At 59.3% G+C, this 13,399-nt stretch overlaps 1 protein-coding gene across 6 annotated transcripts in view; it reads left to right on the forward strand.

Moving 5' to 3' along the window:
- Nucleotides 1–13,399, forward strand: part of LOC102454489 (mucosa-associated lymphoid tissue lymphoma translocation protein 1 homolog) — a 31,605-nt gene extending 18,206 nt beyond the window's left edge. For 4 of the 6 annotated variants that reach the window (XM_075903316.1, XM_075903313.1, XM_075903317.1 and 1 more), the window contains 9 exons: nt 166–204; nt 861–1,064; nt 5,465–5,642; nt 7,455–7,529; nt 8,190–8,317; nt 8,442–8,591; nt 9,119–9,276; nt 9,851–9,985; nt 10,876–13,399. In XM_075903316.1, the coding sequence (XP_075759431.1) occupies nt 166–204; nt 861–1,064; nt 5,465–5,642; nt 7,455–7,529; nt 8,190–8,317; nt 8,442–8,591; nt 9,119–9,276; nt 9,851–9,985; nt 10,876–11,247 (1,439 nt within the window). In that variant the 3' untranslated portion in view covers nt 11,248–13,399. Of the gene's footprint in view, nt 1–165; nt 205–860; nt 1,065–5,464; nt 5,643–7,454; nt 8,103–8,189; nt 8,318–8,441; nt 8,592–9,118; nt 9,277–9,850; nt 9,986–10,875 lie in introns of those variants that run through there. The other 2 variants (XM_075903315.1, XR_012896741.1) reach the window with 2 other exon arrangements.

The raw sequence follows: 13,399 nt of genomic DNA on the forward strand, positions 1-13,399 counted from the left end.
TAGATGGCTGCGGGGGGGTGCCCACCCTACACCCAAGGGGGTGCTGCTTTCTGTGGACAAGGGCTCATGCTCTGTTGCCAGGATTCACCCCCCGGGGGCGGGAGTTACTAGCCATGGTGCCTGTGCGGTGCATGGAGAAATGATCGTGCATCTCATTCTTTCCAGGGAACACCCCAGAGCATGAGGGCCCCAGCCAGCTGTACGGTAAGAGGCTGCATTCAGAACCCCCAGCAAGGCCTCCCTCTATACATGCATCTTCCTCCCTGTGACAACACAGAGACCCAGTACTGTCCTGGCCAGCTTAGCTGGCCCATGGAGATACACGTCTTCCACAACCAGGTCAGATGATCCCCCCTTGCATGGGCACCTCCCCTCTCTCCTGTCCCAGGCTGCCATCCAGTCCTGCCTGTGGCCGTGAGAGGTCGGACTTAGCCCAGCCCTATGATTGGCCTGGCAGTGCAATCTCCAGGGCTCTGTCCACCTCCCGCCTCCTCCATGGCTTTGCAGCATGCCCTCCGGTCCAAAGACCTGGCAGCGAGGGCAGCATGCTGCCTGCTGTAGGCAGAGCCAGTCTCATCTGAAGGGATGAAGCCAGCTGCAGGGAGGACTCTGCCTTGGGCTGGAAGAGAGGTCTAGGTCCAGGGCTAAAACGTGGGCCATGTGGGCCATGACTAGTTATATCCCCGCTCTGGAGAGCCCATCCACAGCACATTGGGCAAGAGGCTGGCTAGGGTGGGGCCGAGCATAGAGCAGCAGACAGAGGCAGAGAGAGGATGAATGTTCAGCCCAAAGGGCCCAGGAGGGTCCCCTCACTCCCTCGCAGCCCCTGACGTCTTCCTCTTGTTGTTCTCCTGGGGCAGCCACAGACAAAGTGGCTCTGTTGATTGGCAATATGAACTACCTGCACCACAAGCACCTGAAAGCACCCATGGTGGACGTGCACGAACTGACCAATCTGCTGCGCCAGCTGGATTTCAAGGTGGTCTCCCTCCTGGACCTCAGCAAGGATGAGATGCAGATGGCTGTCAACGAGTTCCTCCTCCTCTTGGACAAAGGCGTGTACGGTACGGAGGAAGCGCCCTATGATGCTGGATAGCGGTGGGAGAGCCCCTTCTTCCTGGACCACCAGAAAGTGTGTGTGTGGGGGGGTCTCCACTGTGTGCATTGGCCTGTGCAGGAATAGGTTCCTTCCTGCTGGGGCCCGGCCCGTCTGGGCAGATTAGCGTAAGCTAGGGGGAGGGGGAGGGGGCCTTCCTCAAGAGTAAATATATAGGAAGATTTTCATGAACACGGGAAGTTTTTGGTAGGGTTGCCAGGCATCTGCTTTTGCACTGGAAGGCTTGTTCAAAAAGGGACCAGTCCGCACTGGTGGCCAGGCCAATAAAAGTCTGGTCGGGGCACAGCAGGGCTAGGCCAAGGCTCCCGGCCTGCTGTGGCTTTGTGAGGTTCCCAGAAGCTTCTCAGTCCCAGCTCGGAGCACCCTGCTACACCTAACCCCTCATCATCCAGCCCCACCCCAGAGCCCGCAGTCCCTGCCAGAGCCCTCACGGGGGGTGGGAGCAGGGGCAACAGAGGAGGAGGAGGAGGAGCGGGGCCTTGGAAGAGGGGCAGGGCAGGGCCAAGGCACAGGTGTTTGCCCATTTCCTGCCCTTCTTGTGCCTGGGAGGTTGGGCAGCATCTCAGAGCTCAGCTGTAAAAGCCAGGTGACAGGGTGTGGCAGAGCTGAGTATGTTAGCTAGTGCTCTCATTTCTCAGAATCACCCTCCTGAACAAACAGCCTGGTGGAGGTGTGGGAGCAGTAAGATGCCGCCTGGGTGCCATGTTGACTTTGTGCAAGCAGGCTCTGGGGGAGCCTACAACAAACACAGAATCGGATAAGGAGCAAGGGCAGGTTTATCATTATAGGAAGTACAGTTCTAGTTGTCAGCAGGCCATAGGCGTGCGCAGCACATTTCATTAGGGTGTGCACCTAAAGAATTGTTTTAAAATGTACTTTAACCCCCATTAGCCACAACCCTGACCCCTGTTAACCATGCCGCTGACCCCCATTGGCCACACCCCCTGACTCCCATTGGCCACACCTCTGGAGGTAACACTCTGGGGGCAAGATGGCACATAACCAGAAGTGACCCCCCTCTAAGGACTTTTCCCCTCATCCTCCTACCAACAGGGATTAATTTGGCCCTCACCAAACCCCCCTCATGCAACTATCCTGCAATTGCATTACCCCAATGTGTGTGACATTAACGTGGGAGCGGAGAGGCTAGGGGAAGTGTTCCCTCAGTTCCCTCCCATGAGCAGAATGAATTTTGTGTTGTGCACCAGTCCTGAGTTCATGTGGCTTGTTTGGATGTGCCACTGTGGCACCCAAGTTATTAATAAATATCTCATAAACCTTTTCCCTCTGCTGCCATGTCTCCTCCCCTTGCTCCATCAGCTCCCCTGGTGCCTGCTACTCCCCAACTCCTCATCCTCCTCTGCTCTCCTGACTCCTGCCCTTCTCACTGCCCTCAGCCCTCCTGAGACCTGCCCCCCTCCACCAGCCCTTCTCTCCCCCCTGTGCCCACTCCTCCAGTAGCCCCACTCTGATCATGTGAACTACCCCTCTTCATCCCCTCTCTTAACACCTCCCTCTACACACCTGCCCTGCCTCTCTCCTCTGGTGCTGGTCCCTCCCCTGCAGGTGTCTGCCCTTCTGCTTCACCCTAAGAATCCCCTGGCACCTGCACCTTCCCTTAGCTCTGAACCCTCCTGGTTCTTCCCCCTTCTCTCACTGCCTCTGTCCCTTTTTCCCTGGTGCCCACCCCCTCACCACCCTCTGCCCCCATTCCCCTCATGTCCCTGAGCCCTCACACATGCCTTGCTCCATCCCAGCCTTCCTCATGCCCATCCCTTCTTTCGAGCCTTCTCCCAGCACCTCCCCCTCCAGCCCCCAATGCCCTTCCCCTCTCCTCTCCTCTCCTCTCCTCTCCCAGCATCACCCTGTCCCCACTCCCACTGACACCTCCCCTCCTGCCCTTTTCCTCATTGTCTGCATTTGGTCCCCCTGGCATTTGTCTCTCCTCCACCCTACCCCTTGGTGCCTTCCCCTTTCTTCTCCTGACCTGCCCCCTCCCCTCAGCACAAGCCCCTTCCTTTCCTACCCCTTCCTCTTTCCTCCCCCCTTTCCCTCCCATTCCCTCTCTTACCTTACCTTCGGCTTCTGCCTTCCTATATGCGGGGCTGGAGTCAGAGCCGGCCCAAGCTACAGGCTGGCTTGGCCCTAGCCCGGGGCACCTCAGGGGCACTGCACCATGCAGCCAGGCCAGTCGGGGGTACTCCTGGGTGCCTCAAGGGTGCTGCGCAGTGCTGCAGGGCTGGGCGGGGGTGCTCCCGGGTGCCTCAGGGGCACCGCGCCGTGCTGCCGGGCTGGGCAGGGGCACCCCCAGACACCTCAGGGATGCTGCATGGTGCTGCCGGGCTGGGCCAGGCGGGGGCGCTCCTGTGCGCCTCAAGGGCGCCGCGCTGTGCTGCCAGGCTGGGCCGGGGCACCCCCAGATGCCTCAGGGTGCTGTACAGTGCTGCCGTGTTGGGCGGGGGCATTCCCGGGCACCTCAGGGCCACCTCAGGGGTGCCGTGCCATGCTGCTGGGCTGCACGGTGCTTCCAGGCTGGGTGGGGCCCAGGGCGCAAAAATGGCTCGGGCTAGCTGGCCCGAGACATTAAGGTGTGCCCGAGCACACCCGGCACACCCCGTGCGCATGCCAATGCAATAGACTGTAGTGAACCATTACACACGTGTACCCCTGACAATGGCCCAGCTCAGTCAGAGCCAAGAATGTAACACTGCTCCCTTGGCTGGACAAAGACAACTCCCGTGGGGTACATTTTACACACAGGTACAAAGAGGTGACACCTCACTCCTGAGGTATCAGGGTGCCACCCTCTGACGTACCTAGATGCACCCATTAGGGTTGCCAGATGGTTGAAACAAAAATAAAATTAAAAAAAGGGGGATGGGGACCAAAGTTGTTGAGCAAGGACCTATTAAGCCAAAAAAAATCATTAAAACAGCATGTCCCCTTTAAAAGTGAGTGCAGGGATGGGAACAGGGGAGTGCATTGCTTCCCCTAGGTCTTTTGGCCGGCAGCTATTTTGTGCCGGCAGCCTTGGGGACCCTGGAAAGTGTGGGGGCGGGGGGTGTTGGGGGCTGAGGAAGGCTCGGGGGGAGGCCGGGCGCTGAGTGTTTGGAGGGTTGCCAGGTGCCTGGCATTTTCATCTCCTGGCCGGGGAAAAAATCAGAGAATACCCGACATCTCAGGTGTCTCAGGGATTCTCTGAATTTTTTTACTGGACAGGAGCCGAAAACACGGGACTGTCCAGGTGAATACCGGACACCTGGCACCCCCAGCTCCCATGACCTCGTCCGTGGGGATCATTGTCCGTTGGGCTGTCAGTTTAGACCCCGTCCTGAGCCGCGCTGTTCCTGTTATCTGCGTGCGGAGGGGGGTCGGTACCAAGGTGTTCTGTTCCCACCCCTTATGGCCTGTGCCTAGTGCCTCTTAGGTCTGCGTGTTTGTGAGAGCAGCCCTGTTCGTGCCGACGTCCGTGAGCAGGGCCTGCCTCTCGCTCACAGCTTCATGTCAGCAAAGGCTTGACCACTGTGGCCCAGGCCTCACACCCGGCCTGTCACAGGTGGGCTTTTGTTTCAGGTCGTCTTGCTACAGAGCCATGTTGCGCTGGGTGCTGTACAGAGAGCGAGGCGCTTGGCCTCTGTCCGGAAGGCCTGGGGCAGTTGGGAGAAAGAGGAGAATGGGAGGGATGGGGTGGCAGGAAGACAAGCACAGCAGGAGCTGGGTATCCCCTAGCTCGGTAGGCGCAGTGCCTCCGCTTGGCCAGCAGCCACAGAGGAGAGGTCTGCAGGAAAGTGCCCGACCCGACGGGGGCGAGGAGAGACTTGGAGGGAGAAGGGGGTGGCAGGTAGATTCTGCCTGGACGCTCCTGCTCCAGACAGGAGAGGCTCACGGGAGAAGCCAAGGATGGGGCCCTGCAGGCTGGATTGTTAGCGGGTCCGGTGGGAGCTGACCTGAGATCGGGGGGGCTGAGCTGGGAAGGGCTTGGATTAGCAGGTGTCAGTGGCGTGGCCTAGCCACAGCCTGGAGTCAGGCTGTTAAGCTTTGCCCAAGGCCCAATGCAGGAAGTTACTGGGCTTCTCCTGCAGCCTGCCCTGGCCAAGAGAGGATCCCGCAATGCATTGCTGCAAACGGGAGAGGGGGCAAGGAAGGTCGTGTCTAGGTCAGGCAGGGAAATGAGTGGGAAGGAGGAGAACCTGAACTGGATTTCTGAGTCCCCAGGAATGGACTTTGCAGCCCCAGACACTGTCTGCAAGGACAGAGTAGGAGGGAGGCAGAGATGGCGAAGGTGTGAGAGCAGCCTCGATGGATGCAGGTTGATGCATTTTACTGCTCCTGCTCCCCCTCCCCCAGGTCTGCTCTACTACGCTGGGCACGGCTACGAGAACTTTGGGAACAGCTTTATGGTGCCAATTGACGCGCCGGGATCCTACACCTCGGAGCACTGCCTGTGCGTGCAGAGCGTGCTACAAAGCATGCAGCAGCGGCAAACCGGCCTCAACATCTTCCTGCTGGACATGTGCCGCAAGAGGTGAGCGCGCCAGAGCCAGCCGCAGGGAGTGACAGGGCCAGGAAGTGTCACTCAGCACAGCTGAGCGCAGGCATGCACACTCATGTACCAGGCTGTAGACTGGAGCCCAGTTTGGGGCTGCCTGCTTTGAGGGTCTTGGCTGTCAGGCTCTGCGTAAGTGCAAGGGATGTACAGCCAGGGCATGTGAAGCAGCCCGTTGACTTTCCTAAGCACCGACACTCACACGTAGACCGATACCGATGCCAGCACATGTGACCACGCACTCTGGTGTGAAGTGTGGGACCTGCTCTCCAGGTGTCCTTGGCGTGGGTCTGCCCAGGCATTCCCACCAGATGCACGCAGGGCAGCAGTTGTGCACCCCCCACATAGGGTTGCCAGGTGTCCGGTATTCACCCGACAGTGCAGAATTTTCACCTCCTGTCCAGTAGAAAAATGCAGAGAATACCAGACACCTAAAATGTCCCGTATTTTCTGATTTTTTTCCCCAGCCAGGAGGCGAAAATGCCGGGCACCTGGCAACCCTACGATCACTCAGCGCCCAGCCTCCCCGAGCCTGCCCTGGCTCCCAACACCCCCGGCCTCCTGCCCCCAGCCCCCATGCTTACCTGGTTCCGCAAGCCTGCCAGCACAAAATGGCTGCCGACCAAGGGGAACCTGGGTCTTAGCGCTCAGCTGCTCCCGTTACTATCCCTGCACTCACTCTTAAAGGGAACACGCTGTTTTATTTTTTTGCTCAACAGCTTTGGTTTCCCCCCTTTTTTATTCCTTCAACAACATTTTTTCCCAGTGGTTTTTTTTTGGGGGGGGGGCGTTTTGGTATTTTTGTTTCAACCATCTGGCAACCCTACCCCACAAGTGCATTGCCCCTCTGCCCAGTAAGACCAGCGGCCGTTACTCATGAAAGGGGCTCCTGACAGAGACGAGCTGAGGGCCCTTGTTAGAATCAGCTCCAGGGCTTCCCTGGAGAGCAGCAGCCCGGGGCTGGCCCTGTGGCAAGAAGCATCGCGATAAATCCAGTCAGGGGGCAGGAGTGCTTCTAGGGGGGGGGCAGGCGAACTTTTTGGGGTTGGGGGCCACTAACCCACAGAGATATCGGTCGGGCACACAAAAGTGAGAAGCGCGCGCCCTTGATGTGGTGTGATGTGCTTTTTAATTTTATTTTAGTTAGAATTGTAGTGTGATGGCTGAGTTTGATTTTCCTTGCCCAGCTATGGCCACCCCCTAAAGGCACCCCATGCTGGGGAGGGGGTTTCTCTTCCCTCCCACGCCTGCCAGGGATTTCCCTCTGCTGCCCCCCACCCATGCCTCCTTAACTATTAAGGGGGCATTGCTGGCAGCGTATGGCCATCCTATGCAGGGAAGAGACTGGAGGTGGGGGGGAGAAGCTGGCCCCGCTGTGGCTTCTCCCATGCAGGGAAGGGACTTGGTGGCTTCCCTTCCCTCCCACTTTGGGGATGGATTCCCCCTCCCACCCTGTCCCTGCGGGCCTCTTCACAGCTGCCTGGGAGCTTTCCACTCTGGCCAGGTGCAGGGGAGAACCGGAAGTGTCCACCCGTGCTGCAGGCGAGGCCGGGGAAGTTTTTAAAGCAGCCCCTGGGACCCTTGCAGTGTTTCATTGCCACTGGACCCCGCAGGGCTGGGTGTGGCCCGCGGGCCGGAGGTTCCGCACAGCTGTTCTAAAGATTCTCTCCTTTGGCCAGCGCCCTGCGCTCAGTCACGCAGATGGCCTTGTCCCCAGCCCGGGGCTCCCGGAGCGACACAGACGGGGTAGGGTTCATGCCCCTGATGAGGTGCTTCCTTTTGTTTTTTCAGGAATCTGAATGACGACATCATCCCACAGGTGGGGGCACTGCAGGTCACAGCCAACATCGTCTTCGGCTACGCCACGTAGGTGCTCCCCGTTGCCTCCTGCTGGAACCAGAGGCACCCTGAGGCTTGAGTCGGAGATTGATGCAGGGTCCATTACAGGGGACCGAACCCACCAATCGCTGTGTTTTAGGGGAGCTGCTAGCAGTGGCACGTTCTGCCTGGGCCTCCTGGGACGAGGTTCATTAGGGGAAAGGGCAGGAATGCAGCACACCTCCATATTGCTGCCCACACCGAACTCTCCAAGAGGCAGCCTGGTCTAGTGGGTAGAGCACAGGGAGCATGAGTCAAAAGAGCTGGGTTCAGTCTCCAGCATCTTGGGCATGTCAGGTCCCTGCTCTGTGTCTTAGGCCCTCCCCCGTCTATAGTGCGGCAGTTATAACTCTTGGTCACCTGCTGTGTAACTGTGGCAGGGCACTTCTAGTTCATTACATATCACAGTCCTCAGAAGAAGGTAGAGTTTTCAACCCCCATTTAGAGGTGGGTCAACTGAGGCACAGCAAGCCAAGCTGTCCAGCCTGACGCCGAAGCTTCCCCCGGGATCTGAATCAAGCCATCTGCTGACAAAGCCAGGCTCGCAGGAGGAAAGTGCCAGTACGTTCTGTGCTGATCTGGAGAAAGGCAGCGTTTGGCTGTAGAAGAGTCTGCAACCTTAGCTCTCCTCTGTGCCCCTTTTGTTAGATGTGCCGATGCCGAGGCCTATGAGCTGAGCCAAGGGGAGCTGTCCAATGGTATCTTTGTTAGCTTCCTCAAGCGATGGCTGCTGGCGGATGAGAAGATCACGGTGCTGCTGGACAAGGTGGCGGAAGGTGGGTTATTCTGGGGGGTGGAACGGCTCTCCTGGGCCAGCCCGTCACGGCTCAGCACTGTCTGCGAGCTGCTGACTCACCGCTGTGCTGAGGTCGTGTGCCCAGCCCTGGCTGTGTATTCCAGACATGGGAACCCTGGAGATCACCAGGGGGAGGCAGGCGCTGGAGCTGCGGAGTAACCTGTCCGAGCGGCGAGCCCTCACCGATCCAATTAAGCCGTCCAAGGGCCCAGAGGAGCTCTCTGTCAGGAACCTGCAATGGGCCAAGGCCCATGGTGAGCATCATGGCCTCATTGTCCCAGCAGAGAGCTGTGGCAGGAGGCCTGTGGGGAGGGGATTCCGCGCAGGGAGCACCGAGGGGAGCTCCCGGGATTGCAGTGACTCAGGGAAGTCTCAGCCCCTGGCGCAGGCAGCGCAGAGCAGTTAGGCAGGAAACACTGGGGTGGGGCAGTGCAGCCAGCTGAGGAGCGCCCGAGCTCGAGGGGCACATGGCTGGGCCCAGCAGGAAGTCCCGATCTCACCAAACTTCCGCAAACGGCTTTGCTGCTATTGGCCTGGCTCCGATCAGGATGAGCACTACTGGGAGGGTGCATTAGTGTCACAAAACAGCAGCCACTGGGGAGCCCACACTGACCCTGGGGGGGACCCGGAGCCTCCTCAGCACTGCCCTGTGAGCTGAAGAAGAATCTCTGTTAACAGTGAGTAGGCCAGGGCCTAGGACACGTGGCGGAGCAGCTCGCATTCAGACCAGTAGGTGTAAGTGACGCACTCGTGTGCAACCCGCCCGTTTCTTTGTTCGCAGTGCTTCCCGAAAGCCGATACCTCCAGTTTGACTGCGGGGCCCGGGTACAGCTGGGCTTTGCTGCCGAGTTCTCCAACATCTTGATCATTTACACTCGCATCGTCGAGACACCACCAGAGATCGCCCGGTGCGAAGCGAAACTCACCAATGTCCCGGAGGTGGGAGGCCCGACGCCCGACCCTACCTGGCTCAGAGGCGGGGCCAGGGATAACTGCCGGGATGGGGTTCTGTGCTGCGAACAATGGGGACGCCCGGGCCAGGCGAGAGCAAGCGCTAGGCAGGACCCATTCTCACTGGGCACATTTCCCCATCAGAGATAAGAGCAGAGAGGGACTCAAGCAGCAAAACCCCAACTTCAGGGGAGCCCAGTTAGGAAGGTTCTGTCTGACCCACTGCCCGGCTCTGAGTCCCTCCCAACACGTCTTGCAGGGATCTCAGGCAATGGGCTGGCACAAAGAAACCGACCATGTAACAGGGGCAGTGAGTGCTTGGCACGGCTCCCACTTTCCAGCTAAGCAGCCTTTGACATTCTGTGCTTGCTCCTGACACCTCCCTAGGGGCAGGGGGAGGCTCCCCGAAGAGGAAGGGCGCAGACTGACAGGCAGGGCCCTACCTCTCAGAAAGAGGCTGTCAGTCTCATCATGCCTGACTGCAACCTGCATGCGGGGGCAGTGCTGCAGCACAGGACTCTCGTGCCGGGGCTGGCTGGCGTGACCACGCTGTCTCTGGCAGGAGCTGGATGTGGATTTGAAATTCACCAACAAGGAGAGCCCAGAGGAAATGGGGAGCAGCCTCTCCCTGGCCTGGAGCCTCGACTTCTCCGACTGCTGCCTCTACAGCCGCCTCTGTGGCCTACAGAAGCTGAGGGTAAGTGCTGGCCTGACCCGCTGGCACTGGGCCTGGGCTGTGTAGCCTCCCCAAGGGGCAGTGGGATCCAGTTCCCCCTCCTTTGGCCGTGCTGGTGCCAAGGCAGGGAACACGCAGAAAGGGGCCAAACGAAGGGCTGGCTCCCTCCACGGCCTTCCCCAGACTCCCCTGCTCTGACTCCAGGGGTCTGATCCTTCCCTGCAGGCTCCCCAGTGCCGGGCCCTGGGGAGCATTGCTGAGCTGGGCCGTGCTGCAGTGAGGGCCTGGAGGCAGGAACTGTTCTGTGTTTGTCCTGGCCCAGAATGAGCAACAGCCACAGGAGCTGCCCATGCTCCTACTGCTGGTTACAGTGCCGGGCCCCAGTGCACCCCTCGGTTACTGTCTCGCAGCCCCAGTCACCAGCTGACACCATGGTGATGGAGGGATGGTGTAGATGGAGCTTGGTCCTGCCTTGAGGGCGGGGGGCTGGACTCGATGACCTCTTGAGGTCCCTTCCAGTCCTATGATTCTATGATTCATGGTCCCATTTCCTGGGCACTGCGTGACTGTCCCTGCCCACAGACAGAGGCAGTAGCATCCACATTGTCCAGCTGGGGAACCCCAGGGAGAGCGGGGAAGTGATTTATTCAAGGCTCACACACAGAGCTGGGAATCTGACCCAGGTCTCAAGGGTCCCAGGCCAGTGCATGGTGCTGAGTCCTGAAAAGGAGTCCCAGCAGGGTGAGCTGGCCCTGTCAGGGGTGAAAGGACAGCACGGACCATGTGGGCCCTGGAGAAGTGGCAGATGGCTAAGCAGAGGGCAGTGGGGACTATGAGGTTAAGGAGATGGAGGCTCACACGGCCTGTGACGTACTCACCCGTGGTAACCCTGGTACATGGTGTCCTTGCAGAAGGAACTGGCCTTCACCATCAGCCTGCAGTACCAATACCAAGGACTTGAGGACTTCATTGAGGAGAGCCAGTCGGTGAATATTGGGAAACCGCTGATTGCAAAGCTCAACTTGTATGTCAGTGAAGGGCCCAGGGGCTTCCCTGGTGCCCACAGCCCACTGGCCCCCCCAGACTTGTGTGCAGATGCCTTGAGTGGCTCGTTCCAAAGCACCAGGAGCATGGAGACCTACGAGTCGCCCGCTGCCTCGGAGGCCTACCGCAGTCTGCCGTGTGACTCGCAGCTTGGCAGCTGGTGTGTCGCGGATGGCCAGTGGGCAAACGCCCCCGAGGAGAACCTGAGCCCCGAGTTTCCAGGCTCTCACTCCATGTAGCACTTGTGATCCAGCACAAACGTTACCAGCCGCTTCCCTTCCCAGCAAGGGAAACCGCTAGGGTCCGATTCTGCCCTGGCCTCTGCTCCACCAACAGAGACTGGGAGCCAGTCCACCAGTGGATCGTTTTCCTGAGCTCCAAAGAACACAGCCTGGCCAGTGACCAGAATGAGCATCCCAGGCCCTGGGGTCACCTTGTGCAGCCTCCTTCCCAGCACAGCTGGAGAACCTCAGCCAGCAGGGCTGCCTCAGGCCTGGGACTTAGCTGTGTCCCTTTCCCCAGTGCTAGAGTTGTGTCCTTGGGCCGCCCAGCCACCCCGCGCTGGCCCCTCCGCGTGGGATCGCAGGGAAATCTGGGGAGCTGCTGAGAGTTTTACAGAGCAATAAATGTCGACCCGAATGTAATGGAAGAGACAGGCCTTCTGTACTGCCGGGGAGGGCCTGCGGGGTCGGCGGGAGCAAGGAAGCCCTTCTGCTCAAATCCACCCTCCCAGGCTGGTGGCCCCACTGGTGGAGGCCACTGCTCACCCCATCCCATGCGGAGTCCCCCCCTCACAGTAACAGACTCAGTAGAGAGCTGGGCCTAGGAGGCCTCTCCATCCACCAGGAGGGAGGGACGTTGCCCATTCTCTGCCCGCTCTGTGAATGGAGAGTTGCTGCCCAACGCACTGCTGGGTTGGTAACAGCCACGCCCAGCTTCCCCATCTGCACAACAGCCCCTCACAGCTGTGCTGGGCCAGGCCCTGCTTTCCCCACACAGCATCCTGGCGAGAGGGAGACCTCCATGCGGAGCGGCTGGTTTAATCAGGGCCTCGGGCCATATCCTGGGATGCCCCGACAACCACAGTCTGGGGCCAGTGTCAGAGCCGTCACTGCAGCTAAGGCCTGTGAATCTACTGCCGGGGGTGCAGGGACTTAGAAGGATGTTGGCGTTCGAGAGGAGTTGTTACAGAAAGATCCTGAGAATAGGATGGATGCAGAAGGTCACCAATGAGGAATTCTATAGGAAGATACAGCCGAATGAACGACCAGCAAAAAGCGAAGACCTTGGTATTTAGCATAATGGATGGTTCAAATAGGAGGGGCAGGCCCCACAGAGAATGGGGAGATGATATAGATTGGTGCGGAGCTAGTCTACAGAAACTAAGCCACTCCGCACTGGACAGGCGAGATGGAAGGAAATAGTGAGGGAGGCATCGGACCCCCAACTGGCACTGAGCCATGGTTGTTAACGATGATGATGAAGGAGGCTGCAGTGTCCGCAGCAGCGAGTCAGGGGAGCTGGGTGGAATCTGAGTAAGTTACAGTCACGAAAATCAGGGCCTGCCCCAAATGGGCAGGGAGAGAACATAAGAACATAAGAACGGCCATACTGGGTGTGACGGCGCGTTGGGGGTTCCCCGTCTCCTGCACCCCGAAATGGCACAAACAGACTGCACCAGCCAGTGGAATTGAGGGTGGTTTATTGCTCCTCCAGCACAGCGCAGCACAGATGTAATCTGGTTACAGGAACTGGGCTAGGATGCCTCAGGCCCCCTTGAGATGGGGGAGACTGGGCCCCTAAACTCCAGCCCCTTCCCCTAGGCTCTCCTCCATGCCCTCCGACAGCCAGCAACCAACTCACCAACTTCCAGCCCTGCCCCCCAGCCAAGGCAGCATTCCATCTTCCTTTGTTCCTCTCCATGGGGGGTGTCTGGCCACTGGTTTGCATAGTGACTCATCCTGTTTTGCTGGGTCGTGGTACCCACGGCAGCCAGTGGGGGTTCCCCCAGAGCCAGCAGCATAGAAACCAGCCAGGTACCCCCACTACGTCACAGTTCTCCCCCCTCCGAGAGCGAACTGAGCAGGGTCACTCCGCTCGTGACCTAGGGAAGTTCGGGTCCTCTGCGTGGGAACCCGCCCCGGGGACATGGGTGCTCCCCTTGACTCAGGCCGGCCGTGGTGAGGCCCCACATGAGCTGGCTTCCCTCTGTCCACTCGCCGCCCCGCTCCAGGGCGACTGGCACAGGCCTGTCCTCGGGGGTCACACCCACCCTTCCACTGGCCTTGATCTCTGGCCAGGGTCTCTCGGGCCGGGGCCATGAGCCCAGCGAGCCTTCTCTGGACAGCCAGGGCAGCTTCCACCCCCGATGCTCCATCCAGGGAGGACTTC

This window comes from Pelodiscus sinensis, chromosome 19, assembly GCF_049634645.1.
Source record: "Pelodiscus sinensis isolate JC-2024 chromosome 19, ASM4963464v1, whole genome shotgun sequence".
Classification (NCBI taxonomy): Eukaryota; Metazoa; Chordata; order Testudines; family Trionychidae; genus Pelodiscus; species Pelodiscus sinensis.